The 24,955-nt window shown below is 48.2% G+C and overlaps 1 protein-coding gene across 1 annotated transcript; it reads left to right on the top strand.

Moving 5' to 3' along the window:
* Positions 1–681: 681 nt before the first annotated feature.
* LOC144175316 (uncharacterized) lies at positions 682–23,458 on the top strand. Its single transcript, XM_077704399.1, has 7 exons — positions 682–818; positions 6,448–6,609; positions 8,666–8,804; positions 9,788–10,020; positions 11,649–11,938; positions 18,952–19,104; positions 23,308–23,458. Exons 1-7 carry the CDS (start codon positions 804–806, stop codon positions 23,456–23,458), a joined length of 1,143 nt encoding a protein of 380 aa, XP_077560525.1. The 5' UTR covers positions 682–803.
* The last annotated feature ends 1,497 nt before the right edge of the window (positions 23,459–24,955 follow it).

Below are 24,955 nucleotides of genomic sequence, written 5' to 3'. Positions count from 1 at the left end.
AAAGCATTACGCCGTTCTTCTCCATATGCTGCCGTTTTGTTGCTGTCATTATTCGCTGCAGCTTCAATGATGCTATCGGATAAGTTTACCGAGAGCAGAACAAGCTATATAACGTGCGGACGCGTACACACAACGTTTCTGTGACCACTGACCGTGCACTGTGGCCATTGGCGGTGATAATGTGGCGGACATCGTTTGTGGTATCCTATAACGGGGCTGGCTTTGCCTCCCTAAGAGACCCGCCGCGGTGGCTCAGTGGCTAAGGCGTTGCGCTGCTGAGCACGAGGCCGCGGGTTCGATTCCCGGCCGCGGCGGCCGCTTTTCTGATGGAGGCGAAAAGCAAAAACGCCCGTGTGTACGAGATTTCGGCGCACGATAAAGATGCCCAGGTGGTCAAAATTAATCCGGAGCCCTCCACTACGGCGCGCCTCATCGCCTGCGTTGCGTCGGCGCGTTAAACCCTACAATCAATCAACCTCCCTAAGAGTGTTTCTTGATGACTCGTAGCTGAATTTATGGGTCGAATAAAGAAAGGATACGAAATATGTCGTGTCTTCAGTGCTTGAGACAAGGGGAGACCGGACATGGTAGTCTTACTTACGTTGGTGCAGAGGCCGTTTCGACAGAAATCATGCTTGCTCGTTTTTTGTCTCAGCTGACTGACTCCACTGTATCCACAGCGTTGACAGCGAACCCGCACGCTCTCGCGTGTGTGTGCACTGTGCAGCGTGAAGCTGCAAACCACCGACGAGCAGATCTGGTCCAGCCGACGCCCCACGGGGGAGTGGGGCGGCCCCCTGGGCATGCTGGAGCGAAACGTGAGTGCATGCATATGACGTTGATAGGATTGTTACAGCGAGAGAGGTTACTTTGCTGAGGGAGGGCGTGACGGGGCCTAGCAGATGCGCCTGAATTTATTCTACGCCACGTTCGTTGATTTAAATCACGTCATCCCCGCAGATATGGGACAAAATTATACAGATCGCGGAAAAAACCTCCCTTGTATGCCTCTACTTTCTCCTTTCTCAGCCATAGATGACTTTCATAAATTAGCAACCACATAATATATATATATATATATATATATATATATATATATATATATATATATATATATATATATATATATATATATATATATATATATTTATTTATTTATTATTTATTTATTTACAGTACCGTCAGGGCCATAAGGCATTAGAGAGGGGAGTGGTTAAATACAAAAAAAGGAATGACAAAAGCAGTAAAAGGAAGTAAAAAGGTTATAACAATGGCTTCTAAATATACAATTGTAGCTAATGCATTATAAGGTATAAACGAATATATCAGGTTGGCTTCTTAGTAGACAATTTTAGCTAAGGCGTGACAAAACAAAATACAAATGAACATATCATTATACAATGTTAGCTAAGGCTGTTTTGAATGATTCATGATCAATAATGGCAGCGGTTGATGCAGGAAGATGGTTCCATTCGACTGAAGTCCTGGGTACGAAAGACTGAAAAAATGCATTTGTCCTTGACGATGGTATTCCGATTTTATTAGCGTGATCCAAACGAGACGATATGAAATGCGGAGGCAAAATGAGCTGATGTCGTAGATGTGGGTGATAGAATATCTTATGGAACAGACAAAGACGCAAATTTTTACGGCGATAAGATAGCGTTGGTAGTTGAAGGCTACATTTCATTGAAGTTATGCTAGCAGTGCGATTATAGTTAGAAAGAATGAAGCGAACAGAGTTATTTTGTACCATTTCGAGTGATTGTATTAGCGTATCATAACTTGGATCCCATACTGATGCGGCGTACTCCAGTTTAGAACGAACGAGTGTTTTGTACATTAGTAATTTAAGTGAAGAAGGGGCTCTTGAAAAATTGCGTCGGAGGTATCCTAGCGCGCGGTTAGCATTGGAAATTACATACTCGGTGTGTGGTCCATGTTAAATCAGCTGAAATGTGAACACCAAGATATTTGTAGGATGATACATGATTTAAACGGGAGTTATCAATAAAATAAGTAGGTAACTGGTGGGCTGTTCTTGTAACACGTAAATATTTACATTTGGTAGAGTTAAGTTCCATGAGCCAAGTTTTGCACCAGGATGAAATAGTATGAAGATCAGATTGCAAGACGGCTATGTCATCAGCGCAAGTTATTTGTCGGTACACAACGCAGTCATCGGCGAATAAGTGAATGTTAGAAGAAACGGATGCTGGTAAGTCATTAATGTATATAAGGAAAAGAAGAGGACCCAACACGGAACCTTGCGGCACACCAGAGTGGACGGGTGTTAACTCAGAGTTATGATTATTAGCGGATACGAATTGCGAACGGTTGGTAAGAAAAAACTCAAGCCAAGATAGAAGTTTGGAATCGAGGTTAAGCTGATGTAGTTTAAACAACAATAGTTTGTGACACACCTTATCAAATGCTTTGGAAAAGTCAATGAATATACAATCGGCAAACGTGGACTGATCAAGAAAAGTATGCAGTTTATGGGTGAATAATGCGAGTTGCGTTTCACATGAATACGTTTTTCTGAAACCATGTTGTGACAGAGAAAAATAAGAGTTCGATTCTAAAAATTTAACTAGGTTAGAAAACAATATGTGTTCAATTAGTTTACACGGAATACTAGTTAAAGAAATAGGTCGATAATTAAGGGGTGAGTGCCTGTTTCCAGATTTGAAGAATGGAACCACCTTTCCAATTTTAAATTCAATTGGTAGCACACCGTGATCGAGCGACTGTTGATAAATTTTTGTTAGTATAATGGAAGAATAGTAACTAGTACTGATTAGAATTTTTGGACTGATGAGGTCGCATCCAGGAGCAGAGGATGGTTTTAATGATTTAATAAGTTTTTCAACACCACAAGAATCGATGGTAATTGGGGGCATCTGGTTGTGACTGTAACAGCAAGGTAAGGGTAGGGTATATATATATATAAGCGTATATATATATAAGGGTATATAAGGGTAAGGTAAGGGTATATATATATATAGATATATATATATCTATAGAAAGATAGGTCAGCAGTCTACAACGCCAAAGGAGGCATAGGGGTGTGGTTAGGCTCTTTTCTTTTTCACTACAGTTAATTAAGTTAACATTTTTTTAAATTATACAGAAGAAAGAAAGAAAGAAAAACACGCGCCCAGAGTGGGGACCGAACCCACGCCTTTCTGTATTTTCTCAACGAGCCCCTCATTGCCTTACTATATATATATATATATATATATATATATATATATATATATATATATCGGCATCCGATCGAAACGTCGACCAATAAACAGTTTTGTTAGAAGCTATACCCATTTTTTACTATTTGCTACGGCAACCAAAGACAGCCCTTCTCGCAATCTATATATATATATATATATATATATATATATATATATATATATTGTAACGAAGAAGAGAGGCCCGGGTCAAGGGATTAAAGCTTAGGCCGAAATTCAAGCTGAAGCAGGGCAATCCCCACGGACAATCCCCACGCATCAAGTGCGCAGCATGCGCAGCGTGATCGAGTTCAGTTCTGGCTGCCCCTGCTTCTTCGGCTGCTCGAGCTCCTTCAACCTCCGTCGCTTGAGCCCCTCGGTTCCTTGGCTATTTTTATACTGGCCCATCGAACCTCATGATCTATATATATATATATATATATATATATATATATATATATATATATATATATATATATATATATATATATATATATATATATATGCAGCCTAAAAATCTCGGGCTATCTTCACTGACGTGAAACCCGAGGAGGGGCGAAGCATGTAGTATATGTGTATTCTTGGTGCCTTCGCGTATTTGTCAACGGAGATGAAACCGTTGGTGGGTAGAGATATACAGCTTTGCTGTAAAAGTCCCTCGTCCTTGAAGAAAGCAACTTTCTAGCGCGAGACGTAAACGAGTTTCCCGGTGATTTTTTTAGCACGCGTGGCGTTCTAGCTAGGGCGAGGCGTAAACGAGTGTCCCAGTGTTTTAGCACCGTGACTACATGAGACGACGCTTACGACGACGTCATGAGAGGCCGACAGCCCCAGCCCCTAAAAAAACTTTGAGCTTCGATTTACTCTCGCTGCACAGCGTTCCACTAACGGCTTTTTCATTACCGACTATTTCGCTGTCCCATCCTAATCCCGCTCTTACTTGGTCATATCGGTACCGTGAGGCTAAATTTACCAGACGTTTTTCTGCGTTGCTTGGTAGGTCACTTGGTGTCCTTGGCGGAGTTTTAATTGGGCGATTGCGGCTCACCTCCTCATCCTCACTTTTTGATCCACGGACCATTTGACTTCTCTACTACGATCACATTCAAAATAGTCATGCTTATGCCTTTTAGCGACGTCAGGGAGTAGGACTAGTGCTGTGCAAACAAAAAAAAACTATTTTTAACAGCCAAACTATTTAGCTATTCATTTATTCCGGCGTTTCACAAAACTCAGTATAATAGTATAAAGAAAAGAAATCACTGGCACCGGGCAGTATTCAAACCTGTGTCTGGTAGATCAACGGTATTAGAGTCCGTCGTCTTACCCACCCCGCTATGACCGTAAGTTAATACCCGAAAGTCAAACAGCTTCCTCACTCAGCTCTGGCGGTGGAGAGAGGAATCAGGCCGCCTGCTCGACGCAGACCACGTGATAAGGTACACGTTGCACCTGCGGGCACCTAGTTTAAAGGAGTACTGACACGAAATTTTCGTGTTACGTTTTTTTCGCTGCTATTGTTGCGTACCAGCCCACTAATCACAGAATGACACGTTATACGGTCGAGCGCAGCGTGAACATTCATTTACGGCGTCGTTTATTTGCGTCAGTTTCGGTTTCGACAAAACAAACGCCGAGCGGCCGCCATGACAGGAGGTATCACGTGTCGTCACCATTCTTGCTGTACCGCTGCCGCTCTGGACGCGCGACACGCGCGCGCCCAGACCGGCCGAGGTCTTCACCGTCCCCACGCGCCCGGGCAGCATGACGTCAGTCCCAAAACCATGACACGCCGGAGCAGCGCGCGCCAACCACAGCCAGCGCGTCGGCTTCGTCACGGGAGCCCCGACGTCGGCAGTTTGGGGCAAGTAGCAGATGATGTCATGTCGGCCCGCTCTGGGCTTTCTCGTGCAGGCGAACATCAAAATGGATTTAAAATATGTTACGCCGAAAGGTTGCTGTTGAAACTTGCTGGGAGATATCTCCTGCTAAAAAGGAAGCATTTTACGTAGTTACCTCAGCTTCGAAATTTCGTGTCAGTACTTTAAGTGTGGGCGTTCCATTCGTTCATTCTGCTTCTTTGATTTGCTTCTTCTTCGCCGTTCTACTAACAAAGATGGAGCATAGGTCGTTGCGGCACCGAAGAAGAAGCAAATCGGCGGCAACCGTGGACTTAAACCGTCATGATGGTAGTGAAGGTTGCGTACAACTTCGCTAACTTCCAGACTTGCGCGTTAGTGTGAGCTGCCTTAATTTTTTATTGTCATAATTCCCTAACATATTTCGAACGATCGGTCAAACTTTTCTTAAATGTGCTTGCATGATTTCGGAGCACTCTTGCCCCTAGCAGCAACTTTAGGACCAATGAAGTATTATTCTAATTTGATGATTTTTTTTCTTTGAATGAAATCTATATCCTGTCCTATCATCAGGTTGAGCCATGTAAACAACTCGACATGCCATGCATTGTACTTCCGAATATTTACAGTAATTTCACTACTCCTGTGCGTATTCTTTCGTCTCTGTTAACGGATAGTATAGTTCCAACTCAACTCCGAACACAACGCCCCACTTTTAGATGCGCCTGCATCTCATTCACTCGCCTTGTCCCTCCATACGGCGTTGTCCGCACCCCTCCCCCCTACACTATAAAAAAAATAATAGCGGCGCCCGGTTTCGATCCCACGACCCCGTGGGCGGAACGCGAGGTACATGGTGCTCTTCCCACTGCGCCACAAAACCGAGACAGCATCAAATGCTACGAACGCGCCTTATATCCTTGACTCATTCAAACTACGTCAACATGCTACTGATACAACGCATGATGGGGCAATGATTAACGCTTGCAATAAAGGAAAAGAAGCTCCCACTTACAGCAACAATGATGGAGTAAAGGTCGTTGCGACAGCGAAGCCCCAAGCATACCACTTAGAGAGATTGACCAAGATTGGCCAATAAAACATAATAATAATCATAAAACATAATAATCATACGCGTTCCCGACACGTTTCACGCGATTTCAGAATCAATCCAACGGAAACACCAAGTGAACCCCACGATGCGTCGCATCTACACAGGGTTCGCCTCGCGGGGAGGTGGGCGCAATTTTTCCTTTTTGCTGTCTGTTCGTAACTCTGGTCGTGTTCGGGTCCGAAGGGGCTACGAATGTCTCGAGAAGCGGGCAAAGTCAGTCGGCTTTCCCCGTGTTTGGCGCACGCAGGAATCGGACATCACCGCGCACCCGGTGATTCCGACGGCCGACCGCATCACCGTGGGCACGCCGCTTCCTGCCTACGCATACTCCAACCCGCGCTACTTTGCGGGAACACCCACGGCGTACATGACCAGCGTTTTCGCCTACCTCATGAGCTTCGACCTCGAGGTGAGCGTGCAAATCGGGCGACAAATCGGGGGAGTGTTTTTTTCCTACCATTTTACTGCAACCAAAGATAGCCCTTCTCGCGATCTATGTTATTATTTCTACCGGACCCGGCGGCACTGCAGACCTGGGCATGCCCCCCCTTACCACCTTTCTCCCATGAATCCTGAGGGAAACGGGATACGTCATGACGCGCACAAAGATGCCAGTTTCGAGTGATCTTGGGTTTCCCGAAAGACTTATACCTCTCTTGATATTTGAGGAGGACATCGTCTTGTTCTCTTAATGACTAAAGCCCCGAAAAGAATGGTCCACCAACTATATATACTTCCCAAGCTTAGTCGAAAAGCGTAAAAATAAACATAAAGGAGTCCAGGGTAATCTTAGGCATGCAGAAAGCGCCCCTTAAGCTAGGCAATCAAATTCCAGAGAAGATGGATGAACAAAACAACCTTTGTGAACTAGTCAGTGTCGACTGAAACCACGAGAGTGACAATTAAAAGGCGAAAAACTACCATGGGCTGGGAAGCATTCGGCAAACGTTACAAAATAGCGAGCAGTATGCTACCTCTGCCACTCAAAAGAAAAGTATACAACCAATGCGCACTCTCGGTGGGGACTTATAGGGCAGAGTCTTGGGACTTACTAGAGGCCTTCGTATTGCAGTGGACATAAATAGCCTGATGTGGAAGATGATGACGATATGCTGCAACAGTCGACTAGCAGAATTATTCCATCGCAACAGCAGCTGCCCACCTATCCTACAAAACACGTTGTTACGATTCAGCGAGCCGTAATTCTGTTCGCGCGTACTGCAAGCTTCGTGCACTGGTGCTCTTGTGCTTTGTGGCAGAGCGTACCCTCCTCATGTGCGCCTGCCACGCGGGGTCCGATGGCGGTGACTCAAGCCCTTACAGCTACAAAACACGAAGCCACTGGTTCTTTATTTTGAGACATGCCACAGCAAAGCGGACGCCGCAGCCGAGATCGCCTGTCCCCCCTCTCTCAGACTCAGCGAGCGCCGCTACTGCCGGCCTAGATGCTGTGTGTGTATCTACTATTTTCTAGCCGTGTGCGCAGAAGCACTGGGAAAGCCACGTAGCCGTTAGGGCTTCTGTGTATAAAACCCGCCCTCTCGGCAGATAGCCCCATTCGCTTTACAGCAGCGAATTCATGCTGCCGCCCTGCCGAGTCACGCCCGTATTGCTTTGCTTTGTATTGTTTTGCCTGTATCGCCATGCAGTAAACTAGTTAAGTTTGCCTTTGGCTTCTTGACATCTTCATCAAGGCAGCAACCTTTGCTGGCCGCTCGACCACCACGCTACCGCCCGCATGACAGAGCCCGGCTTGGGGACGTCTTCCCGAACGTAACAACGTGCACAGATAATCGCTCTTGCAATATGAGCGATTCTCTTTCACTCTTTTGAGAGAGAGAGAGAGAGAGAGAGAGAGAGAGAGAGAGAGAGAGAGAGAGAGAGAGAGAGAGAGAGAGAGAGAGAGAGAGATCTTTCACGTTTCTGGCGATGCCAGCCGAGCTAAGATTCCTGTCTTGCTACGCCAGCTGAACGTGGTGACGATGGTGCTGATGTTGATGCGGACTGGTGCGTTCAGTTATTAGCAGGGCCTCGTCAAGACCTGTGTTTCGCAGGTACGCAATCAGAGCTTTTGCCGCGTGTTTCGGGCATGACAACGGGCCTAATACAGGCCTCACTTGAATGCCCACGAAAAGCAGAAACCTACCATTGCGCTACCGATGACCTTGCTCTTCTTTCGTACTAAAGCTGAGATCGTGACAATGGTCACCATGTTCGCTGCTGATTAAAGGCAGTAGAGTAATGCCGCCGCCGGTGCGTTTCAAGCGCATGCTCACCAGTTGTGAATGACAAAACACCATTGCAAAAATAACAACTGTTTTTCTTAAGCATCAATTTTATACTTGACATACACTTTCTGCTATTCCTGATATGCTATTTCTGATATGTGTCTCTTTCAGTGGCTTGTTAGTGTCTCTGTTCACGCATAAAACCGAGGTCACGGGTTATCTGCACGACCCATGCAGGTATGGTTGGGCCTGCTGCTGTTCTGGCCTCTGGTGAGTGCCTTGTTGAGTTTCATCGAAGCGGTGAGGTCTCCCGTTCGCTTCAGGGATACGATAACCGAGAACCTCTTTGACGTCCTTGGCATCATGATGTTCGAAGGTGAGCGGAACGAAGTTAAATGTCTGAATGCAAAAAAAAAAGAAAATACAACCAGGTATCCGACTGAAGGGCACCAGGGAAAATGTGAAGGACAGGTGGTTAAACGTACACTGTAAAGACCAGCTGCCACAGTAAAGCAGATAATTGAGGACGGTGTTCCAATTGTGTGTACATTCGGGGAGATGTGTCTGCCCTGCTCCCTTGAAGCGTTAGTTATAAGATCCCGTGATATATCGGCCCGTGTGTACGGGTACGTTGCACTTGCAGAGATGGATTGACTGGGCAGTCTGGAATGCAACTATGGTTAAACAGGACTTCACGTTTTATAAAGTCGCCATTTGATTGGTCATTCAGTGGGTGCAAACGAAAATGGCGACTTATTTTCTGTACGTTTCAGGCTGAGGTATGAAAAATGACCAGGGTACCTACTTATTCTTTACCCCTTCGTCCATGCGTTCATGCGTGCGCAGGGCCGTACCTGCCTGCAAAGCTGATGAAGGGAAACGAAAATCGTTGGCATTGCCAATGAACTGACCTTCCCCAACACTCTCATGGCGACGTTGGTCGGCGAGGCAATGCCGGCGTCATAAATCGACGCAAAGCATTTTACACGCCACGAGAGGCGCAATGACGTGCTTTGCTGCAGGTCTCCAGGACGTGGAGAGGCCGTCACGGGCCTCCGGCCCGAGGAATAAGATAACTGCAGGGGCCTGCGGAGCCTCGCGTTGACACGACTGCCCGCAATAAGGTCGACTCGGGATTCACCATTGATGAGCCAATAGTGATGCATTCCGTTTAATGTACCCTAGCTGTGCTGAAGCAAGAACATCCCGTTATTTGACCAGCAGATTTTTTTCTGTTAGTAACGAATAACGGACCAGACCTGTACGTTTTCTCCAAGTGACGCCAGCACCCTAGGGCCATACTGCAGTCGCTCAGAACCATTAATTGGCTCCCCCTTGACATATGTCGCTTCTGCGCAGGCACAATCCGTCCCGTCCGCGACGTGGTCTGCCGCGTGGTCGTCAGCGTCTGGTGGCTGTCGGCTCTGGTGCTGATGAACTCGTTCCAGGGAACCATGAAGGCCAGCATGAGCGTTAAGACGCCCACCGAACGCCTCGAGACCTTCAGGGACCTGGCCGCGAGGCCCCACATCAAGCCCATCATCATACGGGGAACCACCTTCGAGCACCAGTTCAAGGTGCGGACGCTCACGGTGACCCTATCCGGCCACACGAAACTTTCTCTTGGCGTACTATTTTTAACAACAAACCATACAAGTTCAACTTCAGCCCTTGGCAGAACACTTATGTAGAATAGCTGCGACTTCTGATAAATCGTAATGGGTACTTCATAAAAATATTCCCCACAAAGGCAAGAAAATTACAGAGGAAGTTATGGCACGCTAGCAATATCACCTAGCGCTATTTGCCGCAAGAGGAGGAATGGTATGCTGCGGCGAAAAAACGTAGGTTTCTGCGTCACAGCAGAGTCTTCCAGAATACTCGTCCAGGGTATACCTGCCGAAATAAACCGGGATCATTTAAATTTCAGCCTGTTGTGGTAGCACACCGCTCAAAGTCTGAGTCGCCCTGCGACGTTCATCGTCAGTGGACTGCACTCGCACCAAAGCACGAGATCATCCAAGGCTGCGAGATTTGTTCTCTAAATTCATCGCGGTCAAGTACGTGGAATCCGGGGAACTGTGCTTATCGTGTGTTCCGTAACTGTTCCGTAACAGCGAGAATGTTTGGGGCAACTTTGACAAGCTGCGTGCCATGTGAACTCGAGCTCTGAACAAGCACCGTTGCCACCACCAAATTAGGGAACCAGTTTCTTTCCCTGTCCAAGCAGCAAAAACGGGTCTCAGATGAAAGAAGAAGGGATTCCGTGAGAAGTAGTCACTCGACTGAATTTGGCCTGTCTTCCGTATAACCGCTTTTTTGGGATTGCGGAGCCTCTTCCGTTGAGTCCCGTTTTAACACTGAAGCTGTTTAGCAAATCGTAATTTTTCGTGTCCGCGGTTAAAAATACCAAGAAATTGCCGAGCGCACGCAAGTGAGCGCAGCCTCGCGACGACCGCCCGGCAGTTAACAAAACCAAGAAAATGCCGAGCGCTCGTGTGTGCGTGTCTTGCGGTGACCTCCCAACGCCCCTGCCGCACGCGTTTGCCAAGCCACGCATACCCACCTAGCGGGATTGGCCAAGATTGGCCAAAGAAAAATCTCCAGCGTTCTCCATAGTCGTGGCAACACTTTCTCGGAACGAGAAAGACACGTCATAGCGTACGCCCCTCCAAGGTGATGTCCAATGATTATCACTTCCGAAAAAATGAAAGAAGCTCACGCTTATAGCAACAATGATGGAGTAAATGTCGTTGCGGCAGCGAATAAGAAGCAAATCGGCTGCAAGAGTGAACTTAAACCGTCTTGATTGATGGTCGCCAAGGCTGCGTATACAGCTTGGCTACCTTCCAGTCTTACGCGTTAGTGCGAGCTTTCTTCATATTTTTTTTAGTAAGAAACAAGAACAGAAACTCATTGAATCCCCGAGCGTTCTTCCAAAAAGATGACCAACGCGTGTTTCCCCCCCCCCCCCCCTTTTTTCTCCCTTCTGCGAACTCCGGGATTCACCCGCCTTACAGGAACCAGCATCAGGAAGTTGAGGGATGCTTCGATCGAGCACTATATCCAGAACTCCATCTAAGTTGTCGCGAAGCTTGCCGTAGTTGTGGAGTCCGAAGGGCCGCTTTTATTTGAAAGCACAAATCAATCCCTAATGCAGTTTTGAAACACCGGGGTAGCAGCCATTCGTTCAATACAACATGTACACGGAGGCTCGCAGGTGTCCCCGGAGCCGGACTTGCACAAAATCCTGTCCACGGCGCGCGCCCACCGGTCCATCTTGCCCGGGTCGGTGGTCTTCACGCGCCAGACATTCGACGAGATCCTCTCTGGCCGCGCCATCCTTTTCATGGAGGACAACGTGATGCAGAGTTACGTGGCCGCCCTGTACCCGCAGAAGCCGGGCGCTGCCATCATCTACCCATCCCGGCAGCACACCATATCGGCGCAGTTCGGCATGTTCATGCGCAAGGGCCTGGATCCGAGGGTTCAGAAGCTGCTCCACACCAGGTTAAAAGGCTTCTCTTTTGGTTTTGGGGGTTGTTGACGGCTGCGCGAATTTCAAGACATTTCTCGCTCCACTAACTCGGTCTACGGGTTGTTTAAGGGAAACTTGCCTGATCACATTCCTGTAGGATAGTGGTTCTAAGCCATGGCTGCCCCGGAGACCCCTTTTGGACTTGCGAAAGTGATGAGGTACCGTACCCACGACGGAGCATGTGTTGATCGGTGTCATAATGTCAATTTGTACTTGAATCTATAAGTCTTCCAAACACCTATATGCTGCCTTTTGTGTGTCTGTTTTTTTTTTTTTTTTTGTCTTCTCATAGCTGGCGTGCTGTGCAGAAATAAGATGTTAAAATATGTGCTACGCGGAGAAGCTAAGCGTACATGTAATGAAGCGAAGCCACCTTATTGCGATGCAAGAAAATGCTGGCAAAATTGAGAAAAAAATGGCGGGGAAAACGTTTTGAGGGAGGCTTCGCGTTCCCCCATTTGAGAACCACAGCAGGACTTACTACTTCATGACACACGGCCTTAAAAAGCATTGTGCACCGATACGTAAGGTTTTTCCAATACATATTATTGTTTACAACGGCCTAGTTTGCTTCTTTAGAAATATATCACTTCTTTCCTGAGATAAAAAATAAACGATAAACGCATTTTGGTTCATCCACTTTTTGCTAGATGGCGGTAGCCGCCTAGCAAGAAACAGTTTTATTTGTTTTTTTTTTTTTTTTTTTCAGCACACAAGCGACATATCCCGTAAATAAGCAAACTAAGCTGTAGTGAACATTGATATGTATTTGTAAAGCTTTCGTATTGGTGCCCGATGGTTTTCTAGTCCGTGGGTAACGAAGTAGTAAGTCCCTTAGGAGTGTTAACAGGTGAGCCCCCATTAAGTCACGGTAACATTTGTACGGTTGCTCGCCTCAAAGAGCAAAGCTGATGTGCATGGTGTCTCTCAGACAACGGGCCTCTAGGCACTCAACTACGGCTGAACTCGACACGTGAGGTACCAAAGTGAGGCACAGGAAAAAATAGAGGGCGCGTAAACTTTGCCTTTAAGTGTGCAATGAGAGAGCGTCATCGGGCCCCGTTTGCATCGCGTTATCATTCGCTTGTCATGCCCTTGGGTGGCACAATGACGTGGTACAACGATAGTTTATTTGTATGCGAATCGCGAACGTTGAACACTTTCCGCTCCTGCTGGCGCGCCATCTGTTAAAGCAACGCCTTACGGTCCCGGGAGTTTCGAGGGGTTCCGCAAGGTGGTGCTACGTTATTTTTCGTTATTTTCGTTCGGCGAGGTTGAGGAGAAACACTTTTTTTTCAAACTAGGTCTAGGGGAGATGGGTGGCGGAGAAGGCGATCACGGAGTAAGGATGCTATGTTCTCCGCGACCTGGGGCGGCCCGGGTGGTTAGTGCCAACTGCACTTCCGGGTCGGAGCTCTCCAGGGCCTGCTCCCAGTGTAAGGGGGAAGGAAAAGGGGGAAATGGGTTTAAAGCCCTAGGATTTAAGGGTATCAGAGAGGAAGTTAACTTCAAGGCTGTCGAGGGGACGAAAAGAAGATTAGAATGCTGGTGGACGAAAAGCAGAGAGGGGAATATTGCCTAAGACAGTTACCACCTGTAACAGGGAAAAGAAAGTATTTCGGGCCTAATAAGCTTTAGTGCCTCCCCTAAGCAGCGCTAGTATTAAACCAAGAGTGTAAAACATGATTATATTAGTCCTTTTTCGTAAGTTGACATGTCATCACCCCGCTTCAAAGGGGAAACCAATAGGAATCATCATCGGGTCGTGGGGACACTCGCAAAGGTAATAGTAGCGGGTATCCGGTTTGAGACATTGAGGGCAAAGAGGCGAAGAGTAGAGATTGGGGTTGATGCGGTGAAGGATAGTTCGGCAGGTAGTTTGAAGTAGCCGCCAGGCTTCGGGGGTGAGGAAAGGGTGTGGGTGAGGATATATCCTGCGGAGGAGGCGGAAGTGCTGGGTAATGCCCCGGTACGAGACTAGAGCGTCCCGGAAGCTGGGGGTGCTGTGAGTAGAGCCAAAAGAAGGACCTGCTATGGTGACAAGAGCTGGAGCTGTACGGTGGGCCGCTTCATTGGCTTCTGTTCCCGTGTGGGCCGGGGTCCACAGCAGAGCCACGGGGTGGGATGGTGTTCTGCGGAAGAGGATTTTGAAGGCGATTGGGGAGAGGAGCCCTGCAGAGAAGTTGCAAATTGCCGATTGAGAGTCCGAAAGGACAACTCTGGGTGTGGGAGACTGCACTGGAGCGAGGGCGATAGCCGCCTCCTCCGCAGCGGTTACTGATGTTGTATGTATCGTGAATGCGTCCAAGGGAGGGCTGTCGAGTGATGAAATGACGGTTGTGGCGAAAGCCGGCTTATCGTGGTAGCTAGCTGCGTCGACGTATAAATGATGCTGGGAGGGAGGTAATGTCCGCTGCAGATGTCTTGCCCTGGCCAGTCGGCGGTCGGCGTGGTGGTGGGGGTGCATATTGCGAGGCAGTGGGTGTACATGCAAGAGTTGGCGTAGCGTAGTAGGAATAAGGGAGGCCATAAGTGAGGGGAAGGGGGAGGTCAGGTGGGCCGCGGCGAGAAGGGCGCGGCCGGGATGCGCGATAGTCTGGCTATCTGGGCTGTGCGGTGGGCTTCGATGATTTCATCGACGGTATTGGGAATGCCCAGGGCTAATAGACGGCTGGTGGGGGAGCTGGGAGGTATTAGGAGCGCAACTCGGTACATGCGTCGTAGTAGGCAATCTAGTTTTGTTTTGTCGGAGGCATTGAGTTTGCAGTACGGGAGGTAAAACGTAAAGCGAGAGAGTACGAAGGAATGAAGAAGTTGCAAGCGTTCAGGTTCGGAATTGCTGTGACGCCATGTGGTGATTCTTCTTAGGAGGTTGAGTGTTTGAAGTACGTGCGATCGGAGTTTAGTTAAGGCGGTCGCGTTGCCCCGGTTGGCCTGAGACCTAGCGCGCGGAGGGAGGAGACATGAGGGACGATATGGTTGTCGACGTAAACTGTGATGGGTGGTTCTCTGGGGGGTTGCTTGCAAGGGGGGTGCAAAAGAAGTAGCTCGGATTTGTGCGAGGAGCATTGGAGGCCTAACGGAATTGCTTGGACAATGCCTGCGCCTTGCTGGAGTGTGTGTTCGATTAGAGCATCTCTACCTGATTTGACCCATAACGTAATATCGTCTGCATAGATAGAGCTGTGGAGATTTGAGATGGATGACAAGGCAATGGCCATGGGGATCATCGCCAGATTGAAATGAAGAGGAGATATTACCGAACCCTGAGGTGTGCCTATTGCGGGGAAAGGGAAGTTCGAGGTTTGGAGGGGTCCGAATCGTACAGTGGCCGTGCGGTCACGAAGAAAGGAGGAGATGTAAGAGTATAGTACGGGCACCAAGTCCAAGCGGGTTTATAGAGTTAAGAATGGCTACGTGAGAGACGTTGTCGAATGCTTTGGGGAGATCAAGTGCCAGAATGGCCGAGGTGTCCGCCTTGGGAGGGTTAGCTATAATGTCATGATAGAGACGGAGGTGCGTATCCTGTACAGACAGCCCTTGGCGAAATCCAGTGAGAGTGTGTGGGAGCAGGGGATGGATTTCGAGGTAGGTGGTGAACCGCGTGTTGATGATATTGAGTGATATCAGGCGGAGGTACTCCAATGTAATAGCTTTGTGTGGTTTGGGAATTAATGAGATGTCAGCATGCCGCCACGTTGATGGGAGCGTGCCTCGAGACCAGCGGTGATTGAAAAGGGCTGAGGGAATCTATTGTATGGTCGGTAAGTTGTCGCAAGATCGGGGTCAACACCGCCGACGACGGCATTTATGCGACATGGGGTTCTTAACGCCACGTGTAAGGAGGAAGGCGCTGCAGGATGTTTTCTACCACAATATGTGACCTTAGCACAGGCGGCGACAAACTGTCCGTGACTCCGTCGAGGATGCTGTGATACACGCGAGCATAAAATCAAATTAAGAAATCGCGCCTGGTTTGTTATGCGCAGTGTTGTACACGTTCCTCTAAAATAGGAACGAAAGCTCGTTCCTCGTTCCTTCCCAATTTTGAAACGACTTCCCGTTACAAGTTCCTTTATTGCGAAAAGAACGCGTTCCAGTTTCACTTCAAAAATTTTAACGTTATATTTCATTTTTTTTTAAATTGAAATATGGTTTCGGATAATCTTGCGGCGAAATAAAGGGAGAAATTTAAAACTCACACAGAAGTGCGTATTTTATACGAATAGGAACACCGCTAGCAGCAGATTATCTGGAGGTAAAAAGAATCCAAAGAAACGCTCCTAGACGAATTTTTTCAGGGAGCACCAGACAAACTCCAGACATATCTAACTGCGATTTTGGTGCTCGTCTATTATGGGTGCAACACATATGGCACTTTGCACTTCGGTCTTACAAATACGCAGTTAGGTTAGTGCGCTTCAAATGTGCAGATAGAAAGTTCCTCCCATGCCGAACATCGTTAAATATCTTGCCTAAAGGAACCATGAAGACAAAACACAAGTTTGGTTCATTCAAAAAATTGCCTCGTTAGAATCATACTGACACCCCCTTGAACGTAAACTTCGCTCAAATAAGCTGTATAATTACGAACAAAGGAAAGGTCATGCGACCCACTCGCTAATTTCCCTCAACAGAACCTATGATGTCATACCAGCCAGCTCTGCGAATGGCGGAGGCCGGCAAAAGCAAACGCAAATTAGGCAGAGCTTATAAGCTTGCCGAACTGGCTATTCGCGCTTAAATTTAGGCCACATTCTTTTTAAAGCAGTAAGAATGGTGGTACCGACAGTGGAAGTTACGAAAGCACACGTAAACATAGATGTACCGATGCGTACTGCTGTTGGTACTGCGCGAACTATGCTTAGTTTAACTGCACAGGACTGCGGGGCTTTGGGGTAGCTTTAGACGACACTTGCCAATTGACGCAAGCAACTGTGTATTACGTGACCATATTTGTCGAGCGAGCACTCTGCTTCACGAAACTATTATTTTCTCCCTGAACAAAAACAAGCCAGGTTCAAATACGCGGTCAAAAACAAACCAAAGGCAGAAAACTTCTTGCCACGGTATGGTGGCGCCATCTAGGTTCACTAACGGTAAACAAGGCTTTCCAATCGGCTACAGAGTGGTCGGTTCGTGTGATGTCATTGCAGGCCACGGAACACACGATTTAGCGGGAAAATCAAAATTTTAACGTAAATTGATTAATGTATCAGTAAATAAAACATCGTTTGCATACGGACAAGCACTGGGGACACTATAAAACACGAAATCTTTCCAATAAAATAAACTTGTATTTTGTCTTCATGGCTCCTTTTAATAAACTGTGTCGAAAGGAACAATACATAGGAGTTTAATGAATGATTATTCAATATTGCAGTTTATTTAAAATACTTTACAGGCCCTTTGCAGGGACTTTTGTAAGGGCGTTACAGAAGTGAAGCTTTGCGGCTCATGCAGCACAAATTTGCGAGTAACAAAACGCAGCAGAACAAGTAGCGGCTGCGAGGTTCGCAATACAAGTTTAAGTAGGAAGACGATAACAAGAAGAAAAAAATAAAAGTCAAAAGCGTAGTCGCACATGAAATCTACGCGCAAGAATTACAAAGTATACCGAACACAATCATGGTAGTAGATAAAGGAAACAACCACAGATAGCCAAATATGTGGACGCGACGCACAAATCAGTTGCTGTGGTTAGAAATACACATAAGGGAAAAGCACAGAAAATAACGCGGAGCATAATCAGGGACGTAAAAAAACATTTACACTATATAAAATCAAAGCACAGGTTGAAACCCTCACACTAAAGAAACCCTGAACGCTGGCCGTCCACGTTCGGGCGGCCTCTCTCAGGTATTGTCCACACGGCACGCGACGAAATTATGCCCAGCAATGACGAAATCCCTGTCGTTTGTCGACACGACGCGTGCAATACAAAAGGACCTGGCACTCCCGTCGACCCATTCCCGCCAGATCGGCGACAGACCGCGCCGTGACGAACTGCGTGCGTACTCTGTAACTTCGAGCAGTCCAGCATCCCGAGACACTGCTGCGCGCCCAACCCTTCGAATGACCTCACCGCGAGCGCAACTCCCAAGACAGCAACGCACCCGCGCCTCGCGCGCACTAATGCGGTGACAATATACAGATATGGTGGTTTCACAAGGAACCTGCAGCACCGCCCCGCAGGGAAGAATTCTATCGCCCAGACGCGCATCCAGGCCTCTCCCAACGAACGATGAAAGGTGAAAAGCATTCTCGCGGCTGCGCTTTTCACCCGTCGCACGCCGCGTAAGCTCAACCGGCATGACAGCAAGCACAAGCTGCAGCCCTCTGCGTGGTTATTCTTCCGCCTTAGACTTTCGAGGAAGCGCGTTCCGCGGAAGGGCCAGCTTGTAGGAAGAGAAATACAGTAGCGAATTATGGATTTTTATGCTGGAGCCTTGGCATCAAAAACAGGCAAATCCTGGCAATGCAACGTTTGCAGAAGGAACGCCGTTCCTGCCGTTCCTTCATAAACCTAACGAGTTACCGTTACAGTTCCACCGACCCTTAATGGAACGGTGGCGTTCCTCCGTTCCTCCAAAAAGGAATCAGTTCCAGGAACGCCGTGCCGTTCCTTGGAACGCCGTTCCGTACAACACTGGTTATGCGTTACCTTCGAAAATTTTTTTATTCTATTGTGCTTGTATCATATGTTCGCAATCCAGGGCCTATACGGCATCGGTACGGACGCTTGTCACGAGATGGGAGAAAGCAAAAGGAGAAAGACAGAGGCGAATTCATTCGGCACTCGTGTGTTTTTTTTTATAATGGTTCTTCGCAAAACAAACAAAAACAGATAATTTCGTACAATGCCCTACTCCCTGTCCTAAACTGTACACCGCTACGACACCCTTTTTTCATTTGCGTTCTTGTTTCAGCCGTCGCGTACGCTATCACAAGAGCGGTCACAGTACGTGGTTACACACACATGCAGGTGCCGCTGGCTGGCCGAGTCAGGGCTGACAGAGCGCAAGAGGCTGCAGCTGCAGACGCCCTCCTGGTACCTCATGCCGCCAGAATCGTCCCAGGTGCATTCCCTCCTGGTCGAAGACACCGCGGCGCTGTTCTATATGGTGCTGCTGGCCCAGTCCGTCGCTTTCTCCGTATTCGTTGGCGAACTGCTCGTACACAGCTTGCTTCAAAAAAGGGCTCTAAAACTTCGCCATAAGCGCTCCGTGGCGTAGATGCAAGGCGTCCACGGGCGTTCATGCAGAGTAGGCTTATGCACACGTCATTTCTCTGTAGTATGTGGTCTCCTGGTACGCGGTCTGCACTCGGCATTGTTCCAATTTGCTCCAGTTTAGACCCCCCCCCACACACACACACACACGCACACACACAAAAAAAAAAGCTTAGAAAGTCCTTGTTGGGTACGGAAGCGAACCTCTAACCTCAGGATTGTTTTTCGCAGGAAGCCTCGCGTTCGAAACCACAGCTTGTTCTGAAGTTAGTATTCGAAGGCTCGGCCAAGAAGGCAACGCGGCTCTATATGAACCACGTGCTGAGGCCTTCGGTTCCACACGTGTTATAGAACCCACTTCGTCCGGGCGCCTGCGCCGAGTTCTTTAAACGGCAAAATGTTTTTTTAAGCGTTTTCACTAAGCGCTAAATTTATTGAATCCTTGAACTGTGGATGGACAAGTGACACCCCTAAATGTGGCCTTACCTCAGCTTCACCCCCACCATTGAAATCAACGTGCTCTACAGGAAGGTCGGGAGCCTCACTATAGTTTGAGAACTTTACACGTCGCTCTACACGACCCAAGTTGACCCTAAACTTCTGTTCAAACTGAACTTTATCCAGTCCTCGAGGCCATAAAAGTGCTGTCTTGGCTACTTTAGAGTTGAAGATATATGCGGAATTGAAGTGCACTTCGTCCATATGGAATGCATGGGAACCATGAGCGTCGGCAGAGGGAAGGGGAACAAAAGTGGCACTTGCCCCCCCCCCCCCCCCCCCCAAGCCGCCCCAGCACTTGCACCCTGCCCTGTCTCTCTCTCTCCCTTAGCGATACAATGGGTTTGCGCCCTCAAGATAAAATCCTTCCGACGCCCATGATGCGAACCGTATCTATTTCACATTATAGTGCTACCATTTGTACATTTGCAATAGCCATTGCCTTCTAAATGTATAGAAAGAAAAAATTGAGTCTGGGCCTCTGATGCGTTTTATGCGCTTGAGGTCAGACAGCACTGTTCAACCGTGTTAGTACATGTATGCAAAATAAAGACGAAGCAATAAGTAGTATGTCTAATGAAAGTATGAAAACTGTGTGCCATTCAAGAATTCAACAATCGCAAGTTAAGGATCCAACGAGTATATTAAAATCGAATTCAGTATTGCGGGGAAAATTGTAGACATGGTAATGTGTACTTAGATGTCGGCTGTTTGAAACACGTACTCGATTTCACTAGTCACAATAAAAATCCCACGATGAAAAAGTCTCCAAGTGAGAGTGTAAGTTGATATTGCCACGAACCATGCATTGGGTTTGTTTATGTTTTGTTTTTACTTCCCGGCCGCGCCCGGCTGTGTTATCTGTGTTCCAAGCGAAGCGCGTGTTCTATTATTTATTTTCATGCCGCACGGGTTATCTCATCCTGGTAAGGAGAGCATTTCGCCATAACGTCACTATCCTAGAATAATCCTCTTTGATCTACAATGTTGTGGATGTAAATCGACGGTTCGAGAAACACTCGCGCCGAAAGATAAAAGCCTGCAGAGCAGACGCCGCGGTATTAGATCCGCCGACACACGCCTGCGCACGTCACTTTGTTGACTGCTGCTTCGCCCCAATAAACTTGTTTTTCCTTCAAGACAAGTGTGTCATCTTTGGCTTCGTGACAGCATGAAAGAGCGAGCCCAAACACGTCCCTTGCTTCAGCGTGTAAGCAACCTTAAGGTGAGCCTCCCTTCAACCACAGCTCCAACCTATACATTACTCAATGTCAACCCTTGTGAGCTGGGAAGGAGGAGAAAAGCGAACGGTAGAACCCGCAGATTAACCAAGCGTATACAGACCGGTTTGCTATGCTACCCGCTCTGTGGAATGGTATTCAAGGGATAAAAAAGGGGACAGACGAAAGTTGGGGTAAGAAATTCTTTTCTCTTTTAGTGGGTCGCGCTAACCTCACCATGCGACGTGACCTTACCTTAAAGGGACCCTGCAACACTTTTTTTCAACTTTATTCCAAATCAGAAATGCTTTCAGAACATAGTCAACAAACACATGCAGTACTTAGAATAGGGCGTCACAAAGTACCTTAGCCAAAAATTACTGCTCTATATCAATCAGATAACTTGGAAACTGCCTCAAAAATATTTCTCTCTTTCCCCAGTCTTGGCGTTCTTTGAGTGCTCGAATGACGTCATTACAGCAATGTAGCGGCTACTGGCTGCTTCCTTTCTGTTGCACCAATAAAGGCACTCGATGGCCCCCTTAGAAAAAGCCACAAAGCAAAGCAAAAACTGAAGGCGGCTAGTTCTGCTGCGACGAGAAAATCACGCATTGGTGCTCCATGCTGTTCATAACTATAGCCAGAGTCCTTCAATAAAAAAAAAAGCATTGAAGGACTCCGCTATAGCTTTGATAATGCTCCTGACGCGAAGGAAAAAGGGAAAGCGTTTATCGGAAGAGTTGCAGAGCTCCTTTAACGTCACGTCGCAACCCAGGCAGCACAAAATGCCTAGAAAATGTCGTATTCATGGATTAAACGTCAGAATGGGATTTGAGACTGAAAAAGACGGCTTCCATAGAGGCCAAGAGCAAGGCTTTTACGTGAATTCTCTCCCATCGTCTTCCCAGTCACAGGAGGTTACGAAAAATGACGGGTCAAGGAACTATATTTTCCACAAAAGTATTGGCAAGGGATTTTACGGATGGCTACAAGAAGGCTGTAGGAACAACTGCTAAAAGCAGCTGTCAAAAATACGTTTTAAAGACGTAGTTTGTGGGTGAGGAGGGGGAGGAGCGGTGCAAGCGCTCTGCGGAATCCTGAGCGCGACCAAGAAGCAAGCGACTCCCCTCCCCCCAAAACACAAAGAACGGCTCCCCATCCTGCTCCTATATAGAGCACCAACGCTCCCTGTCCAACACGGGGATCTCAACGGCGAAACATCTCAAACTCTGCGCAGGACACAAATCAAAATATGTATTCACGAATCTAGATGAGAGAATATTTTTAGTAGGAAACGTCCGATATTAACACAAAGCAGTACTAAATGCAGGGAAACATGACCCACTTCTTTGCATTTTGGTCATATCCAAGGATGTGCCTAGGATGTGTCTAGGAGAGCACAGCTCAAACATTAAATCTTGCACTTTTATCGATTGATGGTAGGCAGCCTTGAACAGCTACACTGTCAGATGATTGAGACGGCAGGGAAATTAACTGCTGCATCAGGGACCATTGTTTTGGGATTCAACGCTTGGGCTCGCTACACTATGTTAATCCCTCTTCTCAAAGTACCGCTATGTGTTACTCAATAAAGGTAATCGCTCTCCATCTCACTCTCTCAGCAAGAAAAGAAAAACAAGAAGTTCGTACCGGCCTCGGCAGTTGAGAATGAACACTTTGATACACTGACACTTCCACTTTCTCTCGCAAATAAACCAACATCCCACAGCTGGAACCTCTCACGCTTACTTCTTAAGCCACACAAGCATACATGGTCACTGTACTCCCTTGGCTTCGCTCGTTAAAAACCATTGTGGTTAGTATTGCATCTCTTCGATAAACTTCCGTGCTTGGAAAGCATAAATAGTAAATGCAGCAGGTTTTAAAACGCCCCCTCGTCGTCGAAAAAACGCTACGCGTCGAACATCTGAAAGAAAAATTGGCCGCGTATCTGCTCCTTTCATTGCAAATGTCGTCGTAGACAGTTGCCAAGGAAATGCCACCCTTTGCTTTCCCTCTCACCTCTCATGCTGTTCCTGTACCGTCGCGCTCATTCCAAGGTAAACACACTAAAGGTTTGCCCAAGGCGATTTGAATTTACCGCGTTCCACTGCTACAGGACGGGTTCCTCGATGCCAGCGCTGCAGTACGGCGGAGACGCGCGTGAATGGAGGCGGCCGACTATAAAAGGTTTATAGAGTCGCGTGGCCGTGCTCCACGTGCGTTCCAAGCAGAACGTGGAACCTAGCTAGTGGAACTTTCGTTGCTGTTGCCGCGGGATTTTTCATATCCCGCCAGTTGGCGGCGGTTTTCCGCAGTATATGGATTCGCCGCTAGGGGGCCGCGCGGAACAGTAACACCTCACACTGGCTCCGCTTTGTTTCCGTCCTAGTGACAAATACTTCCGTAACCCGACCTCGTCAACCAAGGAATCACCTTCCCAGCGTGACAAGGAACTCGGGGAGACCAGTAACAAGTATCTGGACACCATCAAACCTTGTTACCGGCCGCACAAGGTGGGTTCCACACCGCCGCTTCGCTGAGCCTAAGCGAGGCGGTGCCGATGCCGGCTTCGGCATGCCGGAGCAAGCACGTGCGCCAGCAGCTGCAGCAGGGGACCATGGCGGCGCGGAAGCCACATCGGCAGTGGTGGCAAGCACGCCGGGCGATGCTTCCACGTCGCAGCAAGTCATCGGCGCAGCTCTAAGGCTGGTAACAACGGTCACCGGTGAATCCATCTCACAAGAAGAATATGAAGACAACACGGGCTGGCTCCAATGTTACGGGCGCAAGCATGGCCGCACCTCACCACGTCATCCCATGGATGCATCGGACGCGCCGTCCGCCGATCACAGAAGCGCACACTCCGCTACGCAACCAAGCCACGAGGCAAAGGCACAGCACCAAAATCGCCCCACTCAACGCCCGCGATTCCCACGCCTACCCAAGGACGACATCAAAGTCGTGATTCGGCCGCGGGACGGTCTCAATGTTGCGCGCATCAGCGAAGCTACCTTGAGAGACAGCATCCTACGGGCTGCCGGCCTAGAGCAAGAACTGGCCTCAACTGACATTTTCCGAGCGAACCAGACTCAAAACATTGTGATTATCAGCACAGCGCTTCTCGAAAGAGCGGTGAGATACTCTCGCATTGAACAAATCAAGATCGGCGAAAAAACGTACGCTACCCGAGCCTACGTGACTCCTCCAGAATATTCCGTAAAGGGGGTCATCCACAACATTCCCCCTTACGACTCACCTGAAGACATAGCAAGAAGTGTTGTGTATTCCAGAAACCCCACAGCCCTCCACGCCAGAAGGATGGGACAGACAAACTCGGCCATTATAGCCTTCTCTGGGAGCAAGGTGCCCTACTTCGTATACTACCGCGGAGCGGAGTACCGCTGCTACATACATAAGAAAAAGCATGAGGTGTGCGTTGCCTGCGGTAAGTTGGGGCATCGGAAGGACGTGTGCCCTTGGCCAGAAGACGCATTTTGCAGCGTGTGTGGCGTCGCTAACCCCATGGAAGAAGAGCACGAATGCGTGGTAAAATGCGCCCTGTGCGGAAAGGACCACCCAACCGGAGACAAGCAGTGCAAACAGCGCTATCGCACCCCCTTCGTCCTCAAGCAGCGACAATGGCGCCGCCAACGATCCCGCAGCCAGAAACGAGACTCTTCCAGACGGCGGAGGGACCGTTCGGTTTCATTCCCACGGCTACCTCCGGTGGATTCGTCGTCTCAGAAGTATAACAACGAGAAGTCCAGCAAGCCTCAACGACACTCCCGCTCCAAGTCCAAGAACCGGAACCCTGATTCAGCCGAGGCAGCCCCACTACGGCAGCCCTGCAGCACCGGAACACCAGACTGCACCACGCAGGTGAGCTGGTCAGCAAAGGCCTCCCAAACTGCTAGAGCAGGGGCACAAACACACGGCATCCACATCCGTGCAAAACAAGATAACGAACAGGAAGAGTTGCAGAGCATTAGGGCTATACTGGACCAGGTTCTAGCCGAGAATAGGCACCTCAAAGCCGA

Source organism: Haemaphysalis longicornis, unplaced genomic scaffold, assembly GCF_048455015.1.
Source record: "Haemaphysalis longicornis isolate Haplotype H1 unplaced genomic scaffold, Haemaphysalis longicornis Haplotype H1 scaffold_3, whole genome shotgun sequence".
Taxonomy (NCBI): Eukaryota; Metazoa; Arthropoda; class Arachnida; order Ixodida; family Ixodidae; genus Haemaphysalis; species Haemaphysalis longicornis.
The sequence above is the reverse complement of the archived record's forward strand: the minus strand, read 5'-3'. Positions and strand labels throughout refer to the sequence as shown.

Bases quoted from the DNA above. Each gene is read 5' to 3' on its own strand.
- LOC144175316 (XM_077704399.1), top strand. The intron at 6,610-8,665 runs GTGAGCGTGCAA...CGACCCATGCAG, and splicing joins TCATGAGCTTCGACCTCGAG to GTATGGTTGGGCCTGCTGCT. The intron at 8,805-9,787 runs GTGAGCGGAACG...GCTTCTGCGCAG, and splicing joins TGGCATCATGATGTTCGAAG to GCACAATCCGTCCCGTCCGC.